The following is a 23,332-nucleotide window of genomic DNA, read 5'->3' as shown; positions in this document are numbered from 1 at the left end:
AATCAGGAGATGAACGAAAAGATCAAAACGTGTTTTATTTTTGTTTTACTTTCTTTTTTTATTGCATTACTCCTGCATACAAAATAACGCGTGATATTTTGTATGTAAAACAACGCTTATTCGACACACTCTCGATGACTGTACAAATTCGCGTCGAAATTTCTGTACCTTGTCTAGAATCACTATTTCGATACAAAGATTTTTTTTTACCAACGAACACATGTTTGTATGTTATGTAATGCACAGTTTGTATGTCGCTCTATTCGATATATTCAACATTTACGTATATTCATTCTGCGTGGCCTACGCGTATACTGGACAACAAATTGATCGTGGAAATTAAATAACAATCGATTGTTCGTGTATCGTTTCCGATTTTGGCAATTATATCATAAAATATTCATAAACGATCGTACAACGAGCGTGGAACTCTGTTAAACGGGAAAATCGGTTTCCTTATCAATCGCTTAATTGTTGAGCCAATAATATTATGTTCTTACGTTAAAATACGTACAAACGACAACAACAGATAACACGTACTTTTCAGAGATCTGCATACGTATAGGTGTACGGTATTTCACAATATGAATAGCTACGCTTACGGCTAGTGATTAATTCCTTAACAGTATAGTAAAATATATGTATATTGTATACACTATTGCTTGATTTGAGGTAACTCTCAATAACACGCTATTATTACATTTATTTCTTCGCTATTATCATCATTTTTATTATTAATATTAATATTATTATTATTACTATTATTGTTATTATTATTATTATTATTATTATTACTATTATTATTATTACTATTATTATTATTAGGCCGAATGCATTATTGGAAAGTGAACTAAAAATATTAATTTCGTATACTCGAGGTTCAATATAATAATAGAGCAACGAACTATACAATAAAACATATCACAGAAAAATAGAGCGAACTTTATTACGTTTGCAATTACAATAGATCTCTTAATTTTTCATCAAAATATGGGTTTTAGAGGTGTATATAGAATAACCAATTCTAATCTATAAATAAATTTATCTCTGGTACATATATTCTTAATGAAGAATTTCTAAAAATGAAAGTAGTATTTCAATTTTATATAATTACGCATGTTAAACTATTTGAAATCTTATGTAGGAATTTGAAAAAGTGAGATAAATTCATTTATAAACTTTGTTTGTACAGAATAGAAGAAATTCATGATATATTTACAGAGCGAATTATAAAGTAAATCGTAGAAATGAAATTGTACATAGAGGGATTCGGCAGTCGGTTACGTACATACATACGTATTTGCAATCTTTCCGTCGATCTCGACGCGAAAGTGCAGTTGTACAACATGATTGCATTATTTTTCAGTGTTAAAGTTACACGATGAGCAGTTTCGGTGGGAATATTCACAGACGAGATATTAAGGTTCTTCGATTCGCAAAGTATATTCGGTATTTCCTTCGTTACTAACTTCATACTCTCGTAATACTGATAATTCATGAGCTTTGAGAGATCTTTCACGAAAAGCGATCGAACGATCATTACAACTTTAAAATTGTTAAAAAAATAACAGTGAAATTATTCCTTACTCACTTCAGTTTGTACTTACAGCATTAAATTTACGAAAGACACAAGAAAACTGTACTAAATTTAGAATATTTGTCATTTATGCGCAAAAGGTGGCCATGCTTTCCATGAAAAATCTCGATGTCTCCAACAATCACAATACTGCATTCTGCATTGTCGATTAATGAACCACAAAAGGCTCCTGAGTGGACTCCTGTTTCGGATTACAACTCGACTAGAGGGATATTGAGAATAATTTGGGATTCTGCGTGCAATTGAGCTTTTGCATGGAGGATCTTTTCACAACGTTTGTTTTTCGTATCCGCTTCGAGTTAACTACGACCCTGTGTCATGGTATAGATAGAAGCAACTTCTTTTGATGATGTGGTCGCAGAAATCGAGCACGTTGATTTTCTGGCTTCAATGTCAGAGAAGAATACATTTTTCGCTGGTGTCGTGCGAGTGAGATCGTAGAGGTTGCGAGGGTGCTGGCGTGGGAGAAGGTGGTCTACCTTCCACGGCTTGAATACTCTTCATCAGTTCACGGAATACCTGTTAGACGCAAAAAATGTACTTTAGTTCATGAAAATAATTTTTCTATGTTATTCTTAAAATATAACAATACAAATTTTCTCATGACGGAAATTTATAAAATTATATTAAAAAATTACATTATTAATATTTTTTACTCAGATAAACAAAGTTTAAGGTTAAAATACTTTAGTAAATTCATATACAATTGGAACTGTTAATGGTTAAATATTAAAGTAGTTCAATTTTGATCAATGGTTTATTTATTGCATTAGCAGACAAAAGAAGTTTGCAAATTAACATAAACAAGTTATGAATGTATTTTCAATTATAAAAGATTTTAATGAGCAGTTTCATTTTGGCATTATAGGGGGCGAAAATTTCTCAAAGTAGCGGTTTTATTAGGTTATGGTAGGTTGTTTACATCGCATATGCGTAATTTGAAACGCGAGATGAAGTATCAAAACGTAATTCTCTTATCGTTTCGAATAATTAAGTAATGTATGTATGTATGTAAATCTATTATTATATCTTCTATTCCCAGGTAAATGTTCTTAAATTATAATCAATAAGTATCAATTATAATCAGTAAATTATAATCAAAGTATGATATATTCATATGTTTCGTCAATGTACAATGTATATTTGTAGTTCTTTTATACAATATGATGATTTATATTTGTAGCGATAAAAGAATAATTTTGGCAAGTAATTATGGTCGTTAACGCTAAAATATGGTAATGATAATAAAAGCACAATTTCTATGATTGGATAAAAGTTGCCTAATTATAAATATTTAAATAGGTTAATTATACAGATAAGATTTCAATGATTTTCAAATATGTTATCAAGTTTAAAATTATCAATATTTATATGTATTCTGAGATGAAATGTATACAGGAGCGTTATTAATAAAATATATTGATTAATGAAATATGTATCGCAAAGATAAAAAACATGGGTGTGTTTTGTTTTAGGAAAAGAAATTTTATAAACAAAATTACTTCATTGACAGAGAAACTTAGTGATGAGACAGTTTTTAGTGGGTTAATACATAATAAATATTCATGTAATACAACAAAAAATTTTGATACAATGAATGATATATATACTTTCGTGGGAAAAAATTCAAATAATAATGTACATTATAAGATGCAAAAACATGACATTAAAAAACACGTAGGCACATTTCAAAAAGATAGTAAGGATAAAGGAAGGAGAGTTGATAATCAAGAAGGTGATATAAATATGATTGATAGTAGTAGCAGCATAAAGAATAAACTAAAACAAGTTCAAGATAATATGAGAAAATGCAAAAAAAGTGAAAAAGTAAGACTTAATAAAAAAGAACATAAGTATAGTAAAATAAAATATTATTCTCATGATTTAAATTCATTCATACCCATTGCTTTGCAGCGAACAAACAGGAAAATAAAAAGGAAAACAATAGGAAAACAGGAAAATAAAAAGACGCAGAAGACTGTTCAAAATTTTAAGCCTTATATTATAGGAAAAGTAGGAGAGCTAAAAGATAAACTTTTAGAATATCAGTTCCACATAATTAAGATACAATCAAACTATACTACAGAAGATATAGTAACATTGGAGGATGCTAATCATACAGTATTCATTTTCAATAGTATTATGAGCAAATTAAAAGAGGAACTATCTCAACTACAAGAAGAATTAAAAGATTCTTATATTGAGTGGATTAGAATCATTAATAGTTGTAATCGTACTGTTTCAAATGAACAGGATAAATGGGCTATTAGTAGTAATGATCTGGAAATAGTAGGAAGTGAAACAACTTCACAAAGTAGCAGTTACAATGAAATATTTTCAACAAATGCTTATAAAAAACAATCATCAAACATAAATAAAAGTTCAGAGAAGAACATTTGGGAGAGAAATAATAATACTATACTTCAGCAGAATATTAGACAAGATAAGAATAATGAAATATCATCAAACACAATGGATACTAACATCATAAATACAAAGCAGACCTCAAATCAAACTGGTAACAACAATGATATTTTACAAAGTGGACAAAATCCATCATCCATGTTCAATAAATTAAAAGATACTAACATAACTAAAGCACTTAGAACATATTCTACAGTGGAAAAGAAAAGTACAAATTACACACTAAATAAAAATTCATCATGTCAAAATATCACAGATACATTGAAGCAGTTAGGTGATCATGAACGAGTTTTAGTTCAAAATGGGCCAATAACAAGGAAAAGACGGTTAACAGATTATGACAGTGATATAAGTAATAAGCATGGCATAGTGTCTTTGTATAGTTCAAGAAACATGTGTACACAAGACATTAAACAGGTAGATGTAAGTGAAGACACATATTCTGAAGACTCTGAAAGTTTAATTTTTGAACCTATTCCATTCAATAATTCAGAAGTTCTAACACCAAGACCTGATTCAGATGAAAGAGATACCTTTCGATCTAACAAAATACTTAATTTTAATATACGTTTAAAAGCTGAAAGTAACCATGATTCTCAAATTGTATTGAAAAAACCTGTTGCTCTTTTAAACACAAACAATTCAAATGGAAAGTATTGGATAAAATCCACTCAACATAAAATCTTTAATTCAAACGGAAGTTCAGTAAATCAGATTGAATCTAATATGGATAAAAAGTTACAAATGATATGCCAAGTGGTATTACATAAATACATACAGTAATTAAGTTAATATTGATAATTACGATTTTTTGTGTTTTATTTTTGTCTCTTAACTCCTCAAGTGGAGAAAAAATTTTTGTAAGTCATTCGTACAGTAAAAGTATAAAATGTTCTTACTGTTTACTGGCGGATATATAGGTTGGGCCCAATGAACAATTAACCAAAGCCGATCTCCGTTTTACCCGTTTAGGGGATCAATTAGTACTGTTGAAGCATAGCTGCTATGATAATTTGTGTTAAGAAATTATCCATATTTACCTTTGGTTTTTTATTTTGTAATTTATATAAAGCTCACATAAAAATGAATATTATATATTATTATTATATAAGTTTATGAATATTATATAAGTAGAAGTTTATTTTATATATTAATGAACAAATATTTTTTTATATGGCTTATTTTGCGTAATTTGATTTACGTAATAAATTTATGTTACTGTACAAATGTATTATTTATGAAGAACCTAATACTTTAATTTTATCTTCGTGAGTAGTTCAAGATCATTGTTTAGGATGTGTCAATCTAAATCTGTAAGATCATCAGATTTCGAAATTTTCGAATTCCAAAGTTTTCACACATACATACATTATTCTGTTTTTATTATATATATATTCTGTTTTTATTACATTTTCTTTCGAGCAATTATTCTGAAATTTTGTACATATCATTCTCTTTCCAAGTGTCACAATATAGGCGAGTAAGACTAACAAAAATATCGTAGGTAAAAAAGTAAAGACCACCCTACTGATCGCCATAACAGTCCATACGTACCTGTACAACACGACAGTTAAATCTGGCGCTACATTCGACGTAGCCGCATCGCCAGTGCTTCCGAACGAGATTAACGATGTCCCTGTAGCGAGTTCCGGAAGCAGCCGCAGGCGACAATTCGTCTTGCTTGTTCCCGACTACCAATAACGGTATGCCCCTCATATCCCGTGCTTCGTAGATTTGTTCTCGTAACGTCCTAATATACTGTCGTGTCATAAATGAAAGTGTTTTAATATAGATATATAAGTAATATCTATCATATTTTATAGTATCACATACATATTATTAGGCTTTGAGTTTTTATACATTTATGGGAAATGTAAAATTGCAAAGACGCATAAAATGCACGTAACACGTAAAGATATGTAAAATATGTAAAGTACAATACTAGTTAAGATATTTAATAATTGAAAGAAACCTCTGTCTAAATTTTATCTTTCTAATTGCGTTTATAAAAATATAAATTTGCATAAATATCCGCAGTCTATATATCGATACAATTTGGTAACGTTACAGTAGTCATAAAAGTATCGTAATATACAGCGTGTTAATAAATATCCGAGATACCTGAAATGTCTGAGATCTTTTATAGATTCAGTACTAGACGTTGAAACAAACGCGAAACTTGTTATGCAAAAATATGATTCCGAGTTACAAACAACTTAATTGTGGACGAAATATCCCTGTACATAGGTTAGGAGGGCTCTGATGCATAATAATTTACTAATAATAGTAATGATTTAACCACCACGTAGTCTAATTATTGAGTTTTACAAACGAAAGAATCGAACTTTTTTGCATAATTTTCGTGAAAATCAAGCAAATCAATCGAAACTAGACGACGTTTTGCATTTAGAGCGTACATGAAAAATATAATTTAAAACACCAGGTGCAGAAGATTCAAGCATTATTATACGTAAATCTTGATTTGTGTATTCAACTGGACAACCCTACTCAGAATATCGCGAAATTTCATTCGAAAAACTGATAAAACTCTATTTCTCGTACTATCGATATTCGTAACCATATAAAGTCGATTTAGATCTGTTCAATAACATTTCTTCCATTTGTTTCTGTTTCTAGTCATTTCCTAGTAGTGTTCCTTAACTGATAACAAATTCCCTAAGTCAAGCTTTTTGACTCGGTAAATTCATTAAAATGCTAACCGCAATAATAAATTAAAAGAATATCGTAACGAGAATCTTCGATAGTTCTTTTTTTTCAAGTTTTTGCATATTTTTCATCTCGCTGTAGAGAGAGAGTATAAAGAAGAACGATAATCGCAACAAAGATCGAATAAGGAAAGTTTCCACCCCTCTGTTAAGCATAAAGAAAGGTCTCTAATGAAATGGGGGTGTCTGGAGGCAATTGGGGTGAAAAAAATGTTTTTAAAAACATTCTCAGGGATAAACACGTTTATTCGAAGCTTTTACGAAGTAGCTTTGTACTAAATGTAATAAATCGTTGATAATATATTGATATAAAAAGAACGACTTTATCCTTTATTAAAGCTACCGTAGAATATTACGACACGATAAAATTTATTTTTGGAAGTTAATATAATAAAGAGGATATCTTAGGATTTATAAGTGTCGAGCAGTCGCACTATGGAACAACTTTTTATTTAAGAAGTTTATACGTACACAGCTTGTCTGTTTATCAAGCTATAGATAGCATAGAAAAGAATCTTCCGTATTGATTGACAGACTATAGCAATTACTTCCAATAATAATATTTCGATTAATAATAACTAGAAGATACTGTTTATAAATATTGCTTTTAATCATTAGTCAACCATTAATTCATATATTTTTAGTAATAATCAGGTCTTGTTGATAAAAATCTACCAGACTGTCCACGGTAATTGTTACTTGACTTTGTTTCCGAAATATTCATAAAAATATTTTTGCTACTTTTTATCTTAGTGTGAGTTAGTTTTGGCTTAGCTTTATCTACGGACATGATATTATATGTGTATTCATGGTTTTCGCGTAGCTTAATTAATTGCAAGTCTCTTTCCTTTTGTTTTGTTTCTTATCTTCCTGTGTTTAGAAGTTGAAGCGTGAGGCGTATGAACGAACGAATCGCGGTACGAACACATCTAACGTACGTACTAGAAAGAGCTGTTTACAACGTTAACTTGAACGACGTATTTGAAAATCATAGAAATCGGCGAGGTGTACGGAAGTCATCTTATAAATGCAGGCTTAGTAGTGGCCCAATGGCTCGCTTTTTATAATCATTACAATATATGTATTTGCGTATTTATATACGTACCTGAAACGTGTCCTGATTACTGAGATCGAACACGAGAACGTAAGCGTTCGCACTTCGTAGTCCGTAATAACGGAAGTCCGTCCATTCGAGGTGCGAGCTGACCGGAAAATACGGGATCATCGGTAGATCTGTGATTTTTAGTTCGTACAATCGATCGGCGAGTACCACGCTCGGATAGAAAGTCTCTCTGCGCTCGGTCGGTTTGTATTCCTCGCAGAATTCGCTCCACACGAATTGCTGCAACCATAAACGAGTACTAACACTGGTGTCGGTTTACGATTTAGATCGTCGTTCTCGTTAACGGGAATAAATGGTGAGAACCCTGGAACTTCATGGGGAACTCGAAAGCTATCAACTGGTTTGAAGTGCTGTACGCAATCGACGATTCGTTCGACTTATCAAAGAGTAGATTTAGATTTGCCCCGAGTGAGAGAGAGAGAGAGAGATGGTATTTTATATGGGTTTAAATTAATTTCGTTATTGACCGTAACAGTAGCTATGTTGATTTTTAAATATCTAGAGATTAACTAATTTTAGAAATTTATAAATAAATATTGAAGAGATTTAAAAAGTTAATAATAATATTATACTTAAATATTCTTAGTGATTTCATGCGATTTAAACGATGTCTTAATTGAGGTAATTTTTTAAAAATAATTTCCATTTACATTTTTCATCTGTTGGAATGCAACGATGAGGTAAAGTACCCACGATCTACTGCTGTATAAATTATAATTAAAATAAGATACAGTGACTAATGTACAGTGACTCACACTGAAAGTATCATATTTGGACATTTACTACAACAAATTTTTATTACTATGGGTATATTATCTACGTTATACAAAAGTTTTTGAACTTTATTAGAACTATAATGAAGAATATAGCTAAAAATCACACTAATAAAGCGCTATTCTGCTAGTTTAAATTAAGCTTTTGCATTGATACAAGAAGGGCAATATCACTAAAAATTTATCTCGACTATTTTTATATATTCATTCATTTTTATAAGAATTTTTACAATGTAATCTATAAATACATGTAGAATATACAGTAAACTAGATGATTTTTGCACCTGTATTTTAAAGGGAGAAGAAATATATAGAATTACAAGTAATTTCATTGCAAGAAGATGAAAATTTATGGGAAGATATGTATTGTAAGGTAATCGCTCGGAATGATAGGCGGCTATAAAATTAAATGAACAATTTAAGATAAAGGAAGTAAATAAAATTTACTGCTACCTGGATGAGAACCTTTGATTTAAGGGAGTATTGCTTCATGGAAATTGCAAAACGATTTATCGAATGGACTATGCTATTGTGTTGGGTTATATTGGATAGTAGAAAAATGTATAAGGTAAAGTATGAAATCTATGGGAGACCGATGGGATAAAGTGTCCAAGGCTTGGAATTTCTATATGTACTTTCGAAATACAATATTGTCGCGTGTCTGTAGTGTGTAGTGTATACGCCTTGTTATATAGTATAGCTTGCCTGTTGCATCGCTATACTTGTCGATATATCACGAGAATGGTACATGAAGAAGGATTCTATATATTTACACATACCACTTGTCAACTTGTCTCACTTGTTGAATTTTTAATAACGTCATGCTAGTATCGATAAATTTTTCAAATGCAAATACAATTATCTAAAATAATCACAGAATCAAATATATATTTTGTAGCATAGTATACGATATTTTTTGAATAGCGAATGTATTATAAAATAAATTAGAAAACGTATTAAACATTTATAGCTTTATTTTGCTTATGCGATTGAATGCATGCAGTTAAAAAGTATAGTTAAAAAGATATTCATTCGTTTATAATTCAAGATGATAAAGAAAGAAAAAGAGAGACATTTTTATTATCTATGAAGTTTTAACAAATTTGCGTCACTCGAACCACACACGAGATTCGAATAGTAATCGCATATTAAAAAAAGAACTATAAAAATTAAGAGAAACAACTTTATCGTATTTTTATTGCTTCTGTATTTAAATAAATAATATTCTTAAAATCGAGAAACGAAAAGAATCTTATTTAGAGGAGGAAAGTTTATATATGGAACTGCAATTTAATAAAAAATTTTGTATTTGACACATTTCCCGATGCTATATTCCGTCTCCCCTTTTCAACGACTTTCAATTTCCTCAAGAGGCGACAGGTAACCGGAAAATGGCCTCGGAAATGAGCGGAAGTCATTCGCATCTTGTAAAGCGATGTTCGTCACAGTTGAACCGAAAAGCTGAACCTCTTGCTAGCTTTATCGACTGCACAAATGTCGATATTATGCACATGTGGTAAACTTGTATTTTTCCTTCTCGATTTTTCAATATTCACTAGAAAATATTATAGCTTCTTACTCGTACTTTTTCAATAACACTCAAATTGCATAAAAATAAATCGATATCAGTTTCTGGAAAACTTAACGATCTATTTATTATTGAGGCCATTTATCTAATTCCAAATTAATTTAAAAAATTAAATATAGATCTCAGAATGAAAATATTATGAATTTTTAGCTAATAATTTAATTGAGTAACTTAATTTATTATTTTTTCATATTCTTTGTAATTAGTGATCCTATCGCGTTTATTTAAATCCTATTATTTCCATACAGATTTCACTACAAAATCAATTTTATTATTTTCTTAAATAAACTCATACATTTTTTATTTTCTCTGTCAATTTTCATGGTATAATTTCTTATGTTACATAAAATTCTATCAACTATTACATTCGTCTGGAGGATTCATAAAAAATGTAGTCACGCGTGACTTCTTTCAGTCCCCAGTGAGCTTTTACGAACATCGATCGTGGTCTTTAACAGGTTAAAGCGTTAACAGGTCTCGCTTTTCCACTTTCTTATTTTCACGACCTTCCCTCGAGTAGTATGTGTAAATTTTATTCTTCGCAGTTTCGACACCTTAAATTTCCCTATGTATCCATAAAACGAAAGGAAATATTAAATTTCATCGTAATTCTATCGAAAGATGAATAATAACAGAAATTATACTACTCTGCCTTTTCCTGATATTTTCAATTTATTTAACTTGTTATTACTACTTAATCTGTTTAATAAAAGATTACCAAACAAAAGTTAGAAAATCGCTAGCGAAGTTCTAGATAATAATAATAGTAAATTTTTGGTATTTTTTGTATCAATGGATTTTGGTATTAAATCTTCACACGCTAAAATGAAATGTATCTTGACGAAATAATGCTCTCTTGAAAAATAAGGATCCACTGTATAAAACAAATCGAATAATTTCAATGCAAGAAAACACGGAGGGAAAGAAGAAGAAAGAACCGGATAAAATAATGAAAGAAAAGAGTTCGTGCTGCCTTAGTATCGCTCGTTATAACTTTCATTCCAGTCGACGATACTAACGTTTTATTAACGAGCAGGGTGTGTTTGTTAAATCGGGTTGCCATGATAAATATCTCGCGGAAGTGCAACATTCGTCGGCGCAGTTGCGTTTAATTACGCGATAGCCGTGTTACGTGCCCGCGGCATTAATTTACGCTTCGTACTTAGTTCTTCATCACGTTCAAGATCCTTCAATTGTTTTGTACGATACGCGAAATTGCCGGAAGAGACAGAGACTGCGGAAACCAAGGTGCATCACGATAACAAGGTTTATTTTGACAATTTCTTGTTACAACAAGGGAAAGTATAAACGAGCAAATATGTGTCGTGTATTCATAAATTAGTGTCTAATTAGCAAGGGTGCAATTGTTTGGAGACGTGCATAGAATGTATTAAGAAATTATCCCCTTCAACCAGTTGCGATAGAATTTACGACAAAGGTCATGCTGAACATTTCTTTGCTTTCAGTATGTTTACAGATGTGGAAGTTACTTGTTGAAGTTACTTTTCCTTGTCGATAAAAAGCTTTTGCTTGATGGAACAGAATTCTAAAATTTGATGTGCAGAAAATACCGTGTTTAAAAATTCATTGATTTTCCATAAGAAATTTTGAATGGGATGTTAAAATATTGTGAATAATAATTTGATACGATTCGAAGTTTGTTTTTAAATGTAATTTTATATTTTAATTGCAGTTATTTAAATTTGACCTGTATCACACTGCTGTTAATCGAGTATTTTTGAAACGAACAGTAAATGCAAACGAAAAACTTGATGTACATATTTTACTATTTTTGTTAAACTGTATCTTTTTTCTTTTTCAAATAATAAAAGTCTTCATCGCATAGCAAAAGCTTTAATCAGGTGGAAGATATAGTCATGTTTGGTCGTGTTATTTTTAGCTAGTTTAGTTCGTGTTTCTAAGATAAATATTAATAACATAGTAGCTTTCATCGTGGAATTAACGTTTTATTGTGTCGAAATCCCAGCATTCTCATCATTACGCTTCATGATATTACAATAAATAAATAACGTATTCAAAAGAATGAAAAGCTGGATAGCACTTGCTTCAATAATAGTTAACAATTTCTAGTTTTATTCATATATTTCAAATGTATAGTTCGAACGTCAAGTCAGACATAGTATTAAAATTCGAATATTTTAAGTATTGTGGTATTACTTATACTTACTTTAACAAACTAAAATCGCTATTGGATTAAGCAACTTTTATTCGAAAATCAGTGTATCTCTGTCATTCCACAGCGCGAAAGATTTCACCTTTGATTACAACAATATCGGAAAATTTGAAAAATTAATATTTAATGTAAAAAATTATCATTGAAAAATTACAAATAATTATTATTAATTATCTCTGAAAGAATCTCTATTAACACGTGTAGTGATGATAGATATCGATTCGATTCAACGAAATCAGTGCTCACCCTAATTATGCTGGACTTTCCCACCCCAGGTGCACCGAGAAACACAACTTTGACACGATCCAGAGTGTCTGCAGGGCTTTCTTCCTCTTTCGATCCACTTTCAGCGTTTTCACAAGTTATCGTATCGCCTCCTCTCCTTTCCAAGTAGTCCAGATCGAGCTCTATGAACCATTTACACAATTTATGTCTTAAACATCTAAGGCACGAAATTTTAGTCATCTATAACAGATATTCTGCAGAGTTAATAATAATAAGTATTAACATTATCATTACTCTTCAATGTCTATCCTCAATATCTTCGTTCCGTGTTTATACTTCGACTGAAATACTTTTCGTTCGTTAGGAACATATTCATTCCTCCACGCTTGTTATTTCCTTTCTCGTTATCGCAATAAACGTATTTGTCAAATCCAGGTCTTCCACTTTACAGATCACGGATTTGTAAAGTTATAAAAACTTTACGACAAAGAGTATGATAATTCGATAAAGGTGAATACAAATAGCCCGATATTTTTTCGCTGATATCGAAGACGCCTCTGGATTATTTTTCAACCACCTTGGAACTTTTTCGAGAATATTTATTATTCATGAACGAGTCGAATATTTTTACGTGTGACGTACTAGGCTTCCCTCGGCCTTTTTGCGTCGTATATGAAGCCACGTTTAATCGGTGATAGGAATATTAGAGTTGTCTGGTGATTTATTTATTACCGACGACTCGAAAAATCAGAAATTTCATTAAATAACGTGGCTTTATATCGACATGTATATGTATGTATATATAATATATATGTCGGAGATGAAAAAACATCGGGGCCTTTCTTTTGGAATATTTTGGAAGATCCCCAATACTTTAGTCTAGACTTTTTATCATAGCTGTTATTTAAATAATAAAACTTAGAAGCACTTGTTCATGATTTAATCCGATTATGTTTGCCCGAGATTTATGACAGTAGGCTTGGGCTCCAAGTGACACATCTGGTCGCTAAACGTAGCCACGGTCACGGGATGGACGTTTTTACCTAACAGAGGTTTGGAATAGTTGTATATCTCTGCTTAAAAATATAGTTGTAGCGGCACACGTGTTTGTCACGTAAAATAAAAAAAGGAAATATCGGATGAAAATAAAAATAAAATATACAAAAATAAAAAGAGAATTTATTTTTGAACACTTGGTTTACTCTAATTACGATTTGGTTCTGAACTCCAGCCGTGACTTTCCAAGACTGAAGATCTTACAATTTGACTTCTGATTGGATCTGTTTCTTTTTTCTTTGTCATCCCTCAATATCTCCACTATCCGCGCGTTTGTTAGACGTCCGCGACGGTTACCACGCACGCCTTCTTCCAGAACATTCGGCGGAAGGACCGTTGGGATATCGATGGCTCATTAGGCACTTCGGCGACATACGTTGTCGTCGAATGCCGCCACATCTTTATCTCCATCATCAGTCCATCGGATTTGAAGTGTGCCGGTCGTGACATGTTCGAGGACAAATCAAGCCACGTGTGGTTTTGCCTCGGAGTATCAATATCGTAGGACACACACATATTGTATTAACAATCAAACTCCGGGCAGAAACAATGTCGCTGCTTCGTGAAACCGTCTAACAATTGGAATTTTATCGGTACCCCTGGACCAATATAATATAAACGAACGCGATCGTAAGGAGAGGAGAGTTTTCATCAGTCTCATTGTCGTGCGATCTCATCAGCGAGTTACACGCACCGTCTTTACGATCAGTGAATACTCTACGTTTTAACAAAGAGTTAGTTGAGTTCTACTTGTACTGTGGACAAGTAAGTTGAGTTCGACTTAGACTTTGGAAGAAAGCGCATTTGCTATCCCGTTGACCGTTTTGTCATTGAACCTAATTGTTATTGAACCTAAGATCATTGTCATTAGCATCTCGAGTATCTAATCACCACGGTTACTTGTCAAATTTTGTAATAATCATATTTGTACTAGTAAATATCTTCTCTATTGCATAACAACAATGTCTAATCCAAATGAAGATTCGTTACACACCCTAATGAGAACTCGACATATATATATGTACAATATTTTTCTTTAATATTGAAATTATTATAACTGAAGTTTCGTTTACACGTAAGGAAAAGATCGTGTAATTGTTACATTAAATTAATGCTTTATGAAATGATCGATTTTTCAGGTGAATTATTTTCAACGATATCTGTTAAAATATTGTTGGTAACATTTTCCGACTTTTCTCCGGATTCGTTTTCCAATGAAAAATTACCAATTTTGAATTTCATAAATCAACGTTGAACTTTCGTAATATTTGTATAAACTTTGGCAAACGTGAAATTTATGTTTTCAGTCACTTGTCCAATGGATATTTCGATTATTTGACGAATAATGATATACCAATATTTTTTTAATAATCTCTTTACGCAGAAATTTATTAAATTTTGTTAACGCCAGAGAGAGATAATTATTTGTTATTTTTGTAAGAAAAACAATGCTGAAATACGTATGACATGGAGCGTTAATTATTACTATTCATAAAAGTATAACAATATTCATTGTATCTTTCGTAATTACGTTTGAATTAAAGAAATATTTAATCTTAAAAGCTATATTGTTAAATCTTGAAAGCTAGGTCTTTTCAAAAGAATTATCGTTGCATTCGAATTTCTATTATTCATTTATTATGATGTTCGAACGTGATGTTGCCTGGACAACCTATTATACAAACGCTTTCTGTCGTGCAACGTTCCATTGTGCCCTTTTGAATTAAGATCATTATACAGAGCTTTGATTATAGCAGTACTATAATATTAATGGCGTAGCGCGGCTCGTATGCATGGAATTTGGTCCAAATCTAACAACGCAACGTAATCGCCCATGGAGCTTCGTAATATGTAGTTAGAAATTAACAGGAAAGCGTCAATAAATTGTGGAACCTAGCTCTAGGGCAATTAAACCGCTTCAAGCGGTTTTCATTTTTAATTTCATCCATTTAAAATGTTATTTGCTACCTTTGTTTACGAGAAACAAATTCGTTGTTACCTTCTGTGTATTAATTAGAGATTGATATTTACCAGATAAACGTGAGGTATAAAATAATTGCAAACACTAAAGTTAATGTTAAAAATAGGGAGTTATGATAAAGAATAAAGATGGGAATAGGGGAAGATAATATGAATAGATTGATAATTTTAGGTTACGTTAAAAACAGTATTAAATATATATATTATATATTAATATATGTATATCGTAATCATTTGACAGTTTATGACACTGATGAAAATAACAATTTATTTTAATTTTCTTAAATAACACGACACTTTTTAGTGGTTAGCGTTGTGTAAAAAAATAAAGATAGACACATAAAGACAGAGCATTTAACTTCAGTAATAAAGCTAGAAAGTTTTGGAATTTATTAAAAAACGGGAAGAGGCAAGAACTTGCATAATTTAGCCAGTAAAAGATACGAAGATCGCTTTTACTTTTTATTTCTATCATTAAATTCGTATCTCATTTTCCAAGTCTTTTTTGTTAACAGTTATAAAAATTTGAAACAAAATATCATTTAATCAGAAAATTCCCACCTATGAATAATAGTCACTTTTGATGGAACGTGCGAGTAAAATCTTTTTCATGATATTTTAAATCAAATTTGACATTTAACAAATTAAATTTTTGGATATTAAAAGAATATAAATGAAAATGTTATTTTCAGTGATCATCAGAAATTGCTTTTCTCGCAAAAATACAACAGAGAGATTTTGTGATTATTTTTAAACTTTTTGCACCCTCGAAACGAACGCAAGCTACGTTAATATCGAAATAATTATATTTTTGTCGCTGTCGACCCATTATCTACTGTTCCATGATAATCTGCATAAGTGATGCGATGAAATTCCATTATCGTTACGGAAGTTTCTTCGTAGCAATAAGTTTCGGTTTTAAAGGAAACAAGGGAGTCGGGAATATCTTCATCGTGTAACTTTTTCAAGTAATTGGCGGTCATCTCAAACACATTTCTGCAAGGTACATCGATCGTCATGTGATCTCCCAACAATATCGTTTTCCATATTTAAGCTGTACATAATATCAATTTTTAAGTAAGCGCGTTTTTGTATTTTATATGTGTATATAATTTTCGTGACAACTATATTATACGAATAATTCGGGAGTAATTCGATGTTTATTGAAATTTTTATAAATACCACAATCACGAATATTTTATTTTTATTTGGGTTATTCCTAATTACAAAGCGCGAAATATCTTTTGTAAAATTGTAACACGAGATATAAATAATAAATGTTTACAAAAGATACAGGTGCATTCGTGTACATATTCTTTATGTCAATTAATGCGATTTTATTTAATATACGAATTTTCTATGAAGATGCAAAATTTTATATTATTATTATATCGTAATTAAGATTAATTTCTCTCGTGTCTTTAAATATTTTATTATTATTATTTTATTTATTAAACTTAGTCCCTGCCTTTCGGCTTTGGACGACTTCCGGTTTACATACTTTCTTACATTACTACTTAAGTCACCTTACAGTACACTTATGCTACCTTGTAATACGACATATGTAGTGTCTTTAAATATTTATTTCGTAAATATTAGATGTAACAAATAAAAGGAAAATAGATTTTATTAATTGTTATCTTCTCTCGAATTTAATTCTGCCACGCTATGTGATTTACAGGTGTGTCTAAATATAGACACCAATTTAAAGCCTCCGAAATTCGAGATAGATTGCCTCGAGAACTGATATACAGCACCCTTATACATCATAGCGAGTTGTTACACTACATGTATCATAAATCGTATAAATTTCAAAATAGAATAAAAATTACGTTTTCGTTCATTTCCTTTTTCACGATATTTCAAAACTGGTGAAATAAAAAATAATCGATTCTAACTTTTTTCTATAAATTTTATGTGGTATATACATCGAAATTCGAAAAATGAATTTCTAAAAATTTTACGCGATATCTTCATTACTTTTTCAAGTTTGCATCGTTTAAATATCCTCAAACCAAGGATTATTTTCTCTTATCGATCGTTTTTATTATATCTTCCTTTTCATAGAAGATATATCTGTAACTCGAGTCGTAATATTTTTTAAATTATATGAAACGATGCAAATCAAATTTGCCACTGTTAAAATCATTTCAATGACAATTATTACAGTGGTCACACAAAGTCCCTTTTATTAGATGCCCAATAATATCGTTGTTTCCATGTGTAACAGTGATAATTATATCTCACGGTATTGTTTTCACGTTTTGATGATAAATTCAGAAGGTTCTTTCGTCTGGGTCGCCGGGTAACCGACGTTCATGGAATTCGTTTTATTCTTCTGAAGAATATTCGATGAACCGAGCTCAAACAACCACGAGGACAACCAGAGATAACCAATCGAATGACAACCAGAGACAACTAACCGAATGACAACCGTGCGTTTCGACATGGAAATACGTTTCTTCTTTTGACTTTAAGCAATTAGTTGGCGATGCAATTTTGTTTCAATTATTTTTATCGAAGCTTAAACGACGTGTAGCAGGATACAAGTAATTCTCTCTTCCTAACTTGGTCGATTTATTTGGATAATCATACGAAGCTCGTTCCTTTGCCACAAAGAAGTTCGATCGATCGAGGTTTTTCTTGCTCCCTTTTTATTATAGACGCGGAATATTTTTTACTATTAATGGCAGAATTTTATTTCAACTGCTGCATCTCTTTCAGCGATGTAACCGCACTACTGCATTTGGCAGGATTTTAATGAAAAAACTGACAGATTGTGGGAACCAAAGAAGATTCATATTTGCTATTCGAAATGCGATTCTTTGTGAATTTGCATTTGAACAAATGCAAAGGATATAAAACGCTTATTGTACTATGAGTTTTTCTTTTCTCTCTCTTGCTGTAGGTTCTTAATATTACAACGAATACACGTAAATGATCTTAAATACCGATTTATCGAAGATATTTTCTTCAGATGTTTATTTGTCCATTTTGTAATCAATAAATTCCCATTCGCTCGTTCGATAATCTGATCGATCTTTTCCTTTTGTAAATACCGATTTGTTTGTATTCATCGCTTCTTCGCTTCTTCGTTTCTCGATTCTTCGCAAACGATAATCATCTTTAATCGTATTTTGAAAGTATTTTATGATCGCACGAAATTTCAAAAATTTTGATGATATTTCTCAAAAACATTTCGCTTTTGTGACATAAATATTGCATAGTAAATTATCAAACGAACTTTCAATTTGACGTTGGTACCGATCACATCTGTTTCAAGGACTTTATAATTATAAGACAGTTAAATAGAAATTGATTTTTACAGTTGTCAGCGGGATAAAAGCTTTTAATTCGTTAAAATTTTTCAGTAACACGGCATTTTAATATCGCGGGGACACATTTGTTGCCTACGAACGCGCTATATATTAATCCATTTGTTTGATTAAAATCGAGGTTTTGACCTTTTTATCACCCAAATCTTTTCAATCCAACAAGCGAAATTACTTCGGCCGTGATACTCGAATAAAAACGGTATTTATTAGAGAAACAGGCGAATTGAATTTCGTAACATGGTTTTCTACGCTGAATCACAAAATTTTTCAAATCGCTAACTTATTTACACTCTTCTTCGGCACACACGTTTTCGAGATATGAAATTTTCCACGAAAATTGAATTCTAAGCAAATCTCACATTCAAATGCAGATTATCAGCACTGTTCACATAGAGATATTCGAGTTTTACAGTCGAATGTTCATTTCTTTTATCGTTTATTGACTTTCAATGAAAAATTAAACACAAAAGTATTTAATCAAAGACATAATTCCCCGCTGTTGAAGAAATTGTAATTGTTTGCTTGAAAGAAGATCAAGAAATATTCATATTCCAAATAAATAAATTTCATCCTTAAGCAAAATTTACATTCCAACATAATTGGAAATGTGTACTTTCTACCAATATTTAACATAAAATAAACACAACCAAAAATGAACATTCGAACGAAAATCAAGAATCTCGTTAATATCGGAAATCTTGTCGTTTGATAGCAGTTCCTATTTATATTACTATTACGTCGTTCGTTAGTAATTACTTATATTTATTTGTGTTACTATATTAAAAAAAAATATGCAATAAATATTGATGAGAATTCGATATAAGAATAGTCGTATCAAAATATAAAATATAAAAGAAGTAAATTTAAATAAAAAGAAAACATAAAGATAAATGAAATACAATGAACATTATTGAATAATTCTTAAATTCCATACGAAAACAACGCTTTGACAAACTAACATGAATTAAAGAGTACATTAACTTCGTATTTTAATCAGCGCTTAAAAAAACATTATCGCTAAGTTAAATGGTAAGAGATAACAGAAATTCTCACTAAAAAATACAACATGTGAACGGAAGGCAAATACTACACTTGAAAAGAAAATCGTGACGAAAATCACGAAACAACCATAATTATCAACATTTTCCTAATCCAACAAACCGTAATTCGATGCAACAACACGAAGCAAAACTGTTGTTCACCAAGCAATTCAAGATTCAAATGAATACTGTACCACGTACTGTGTGAAGGCAAAAAATTTGAGGCGAGGAAGCAGCATAAAACCAGACGCGGTACTAGCAGTCAAGGATCACATGGAAAATACGATCAAATTGCTTACAGATGCTGAGCTGTACTACAAAATTTCATTTTAACGCGGAACGGTAGGCAATTTTAACGGCCAAAGATCGCGAAGTCGAAAACGAAAACTCGAATGGAAATCACAATGCGCCTTAATTATCGCGATTCGCTAAAATCTACCCCTAAGTGATAAGTAAATAACACGATGCAAGTAACACAATGGGAAAGTGTTCACTCGAAAAGTGTTCATTCGGAAAACCAAGATCAACAAAAATCGATTGCAACTAAAATCACAGTTCGCGCCACAGATTTGTTTTTCTTTTTTATTTTCCAGATTGATTACCCAATAGCCGCTTGTTCCCATAGAGTGTCGGCTTGGAGTGCGTGTCGTTCTCTCTCCTCGTACGGTCCATCGAGGTGAACGCGCGATTTCCACGGGTCGAGGCATGAACGCGAACTGTCGCACCTGCGAGGAGGAAGCCGCGTGCTGGGCCGAGCTTCGCGGTCGAAGCTCGCAACCCGACTGGCATCGGTGCTCCTGAGTACGACCAACTCCAAGGAGCGATCATCGACGCTGATTGACGCGTGTGCTCACCGCTCTCTGGCACCTTTCAGCTCGCCGAGATACCACGCGCTTATTGCCGTTCCATTAAAAACTCAAAAAAAGGCAAATTCTTCTCTCTTCACCTCTTTTTTCTTTTTATATTATTCGTTTATTCGGAATTTGTGATAAATCAGAATTTCTTCCGTAATATAGACTTTTAAAGAGGCAAATTCTTTCCCCCCTTTTCCTCGAATGTGGATTAATTAAAACTGAGGGTTTTAGGGTCAGAAGAGCGAAGAGGAGTAAATCGATTAGTTTGCAACTGTTTTAATTCTTTACGTAGCTTAACGATAGTCTTTTACGTTACAGAAAATGATATCATAATTTTGTATATAGTATTTTTAAAACAGGTTCGAGACACAGACTGCTTTTATCGAACTGTTGGCAATTTTTATAAATATATTCACGTTTTATTTCTCTCATATGCGAAGTGAATAATTTTTATTTTTGTTGAAAAATCGATTGGCTGTTTCTTTTAGGGTCAGTCCAGTGAGAACACTAAGTCCTTGCAGTTTCAGTAATGGACTAACGTGCAAATCAGCAATTGTGATCGTAATTTGTGCGCGTTACATCATAGGGTTCTTCCATTAATTGCCTAGTACGCGCATAAACGCTACATTAAAGTAATTAATTCCAGATGTAATTAAACAAACGTATTGAACGCGTGTACGTAATTGACTAACCTGTAATTTTCCCTTTGCGTTAATTATGTCGTTGTTCATATTGTTGCTTTAAAGATTAGATAGCCATATGGATGATACCTAATACACCCAATCTCGTATCAATTTCAATCATCGCAGAAGAAGATATAAAAAAGGTATTGTTACGTTACTAAATGTATTAAAAAGATTTTTCGAAAATATATTCGATCAAATTTCAAAAGGTTATTTCATTAATAAAAGTCACTTTCCTTTTAAGCTTTTAAATATTAGATCCTTCTCATGTGAGATGCAATAAGCACTTTAGACATCGTAGTGAATTTAAAAGATAATAGCTGTATTACTGTATAAAGCAAGATTATTACGAGGATTAAGAAGAAGAATTCATGCTTTCTTATTTAAAAGCCAGACGTAATACGTGAGATTTAAAGAAGTATAAGCTACTTAGTATCCCCGAAGAAAATAAGATTTAAATACCGACAATGGACCAATGCTGCACCAACGATTATAATAATCCATGTCTTTCTATATTATTATGTCTACTTTTTGAAATTTACATAACTCCAATAATTACGATTTTATAGAGCTCGATACACACAACCTTTTTTAAGGGATTTGAAAGAAACGTATTAGAATCTGTGGGATTCGATAAGTATGTAGAATCCGAGACTCTTAGAACTTGATACCTTTATATTTGGATCAATAAGAGCCGAGACAAATACTACAGCAACTGAAAGAATCGATAACAAAGAATTCGGAATCGTGACACTTGGCAAGAAATATTTTTGGTCTCGCAGCTTCATCGCTGTGGCTATTTCTGTTGAAAAACAATCGTATAATAGAACTGTACGAGATATGTACTAAATGCAGTTATGCTAATAGCATTCTCCTCTGTGATCGTATATAATTTAAGTAAATATTATTTAAGTAAACATACATGAAATAATTTTGCTCATCTCTCTAAATTTACAAGCGGCTGTGTTTGACATTTTATCTTTTATATATAAATAAAATGAGACAAGCACGATATCTTTAAATTAACCTTTTTTTGTTATATATAATATTTCGCATGTCAAGGCAGACGTGAAAATTATCGTCATGATCATAGATGAATAATTGCACACGTTGAAGAAGCGAACTGGAATATTTTCGAACCTTTGGAACAGAGCACAGCGTATTAATAAGAACGCGATTAAAATTCGAAGAACCGCAAGTACGTGAAGATGGTCATTTTCACTATGAGATTATGCAGTTTTCTTCGAATCACACAATCATCTGGAACTGTCAATCTCCTTTTAGAGCATATTTTAGACTGACCTAGGATGTAGAAGATTTCTCACCCTAACTCAGAACTTGTATTATTGTTCGCAGTTGAAATGTAGGCCTGATTGGTTTATAACGTAGAAGAACCATCTTCTGTTGACAGGATCTTAAAAATAGAACACGTTTATTTTTATTGACCGCAATGTTCGTGTCTACAAATCTGCCATGTAGATTTACGGATCGAAGGAGGAGAAAGCAGAGCACGTTTCTTGTTCCTGCGTCAAGCCATCTTTCCAGCCACGAACAGTACTCGCCTCAACACAGCCCCAAATTCTAAAGTTTCATCGTGCTGGCCCCGAGGCTATAGTAGCCGTCTCGGATTAGTTTTCGATCCTGAAAATTCAACTATCTACTGTAACTCTTAAACCACGAGATTTACGTCTGAGTATTAGAAAGATGAGGTGTTAGGATACTTCGACGTATTTT

General features: G+C 31.7%; 2 protein-coding genes across 4 annotated transcripts; one reads left to right on the top strand and one right to left on the bottom strand.

Moving 5' to 3' along the window:
* Positions 1-746: 746 nt before the first annotated feature.
* On the bottom strand, positions 747-20,855 carry LOC126878027 (ras-like protein family member 10B). The gene is made up of 5 exons (XM_050640398.1): positions 20,664-20,855; positions 12,672-12,832; positions 7,853-8,089; positions 5,576-5,779; positions 747-2,116 (listed from the first exon to the last, which is right to left on the bottom strand). Exons 1-5 carry the CDS (start codon positions 20,848-20,850, stop codon positions 1,991-1,993), a joined length of 915 nt encoding a protein of 304 aa, XP_050496355.1. The 5' UTR covers positions 20,851-20,855; the 3' UTR covers positions 747-1,990.
* Positions 2,124-5,169, top strand: LOC126877919 (metacaspase-2-like). Of its 3 annotated transcripts, none has more exons than XM_050640353.1 (3): positions 2,124-2,506; positions 3,073-3,424; positions 3,512-5,169. In XM_050640353.1, exons 2-3 carry the CDS (start codon positions 3,191-3,193, stop codon positions 4,802-4,804), a joined length of 1,527 nt encoding a protein of 508 aa, XP_050496310.1. In that variant the 5' UTR covers positions 2,124-2,506; positions 3,073-3,190; the 3' UTR covers positions 4,805-5,169. The 3 variants fall into 3 exon arrangements, with proteins under 3 accessions (XP_050496310.1, XP_050496304.1, XP_050496308.1); XM_050640347.1 differs by having other exon boundaries at positions 2,124-2,639; XM_050640351.1 differs by lacking the exon at positions 2,124-2,506 and adding an exon at positions 2,646-2,832.
* Positions 20,856-23,332: the final 2,477 nt, after the last annotated feature.

This window comes from Bombus huntii, chromosome 2 (genome assembly GCF_024542735.1).
Source record: "Bombus huntii isolate Logan2020A chromosome 2, iyBomHunt1.1, whole genome shotgun sequence".
Classification (NCBI taxonomy): domain Eukaryota; kingdom Metazoa; phylum Arthropoda; class Insecta; order Hymenoptera; family Apidae; genus Bombus; species Bombus huntii.
This window is presented reverse-complemented; position numbering and strand designations above follow the sequence as displayed.

Excerpts from the sequence above, each read along its gene's own strand:
- LOC126877919 (XM_050640347.1), top strand. The coding sequence starts at position 2,599 with ATGTATGTATGTAAATCTATTATTATATCTTCTATTCCCAG. Across the intron at positions 2,640-3,072 it reads ATTATATCTTCTATTCCCAG|GAAAAGAAATTTTATAAACA; the intron begins GTAAATGTTCTT and ends GTTTTGTTTTAG. Across the intron at positions 3,425-3,511 it reads AATGCAAAAAAAGTGAAAAA|CGAACAAACAGGAAAATAAA; the intron begins GTAAGACTTAAT and ends ATTGCTTTGCAG.
- LOC126878027 (XM_050640398.1), bottom strand. The coding sequence starts at position 20,850 with ATGCCAGTCGGGTTGCGAGCTTCGACCGCGAAGCTCGGCCCAGCACGC. Across the intron at positions 12,833-20,663 it reads TGGGAACAAGCGGCTATTGG|AGCTCGATCTGGACTACTTG; the intron begins GTAATCAATCTG and ends AATGGTTCATAG. Across the intron at positions 5,780-7,852 it reads GTAATCAGGACACGTTTCAG|TATATTAGGACGTTACGAGA; the intron begins GTACGTATATAA and ends ATGACACGACAG.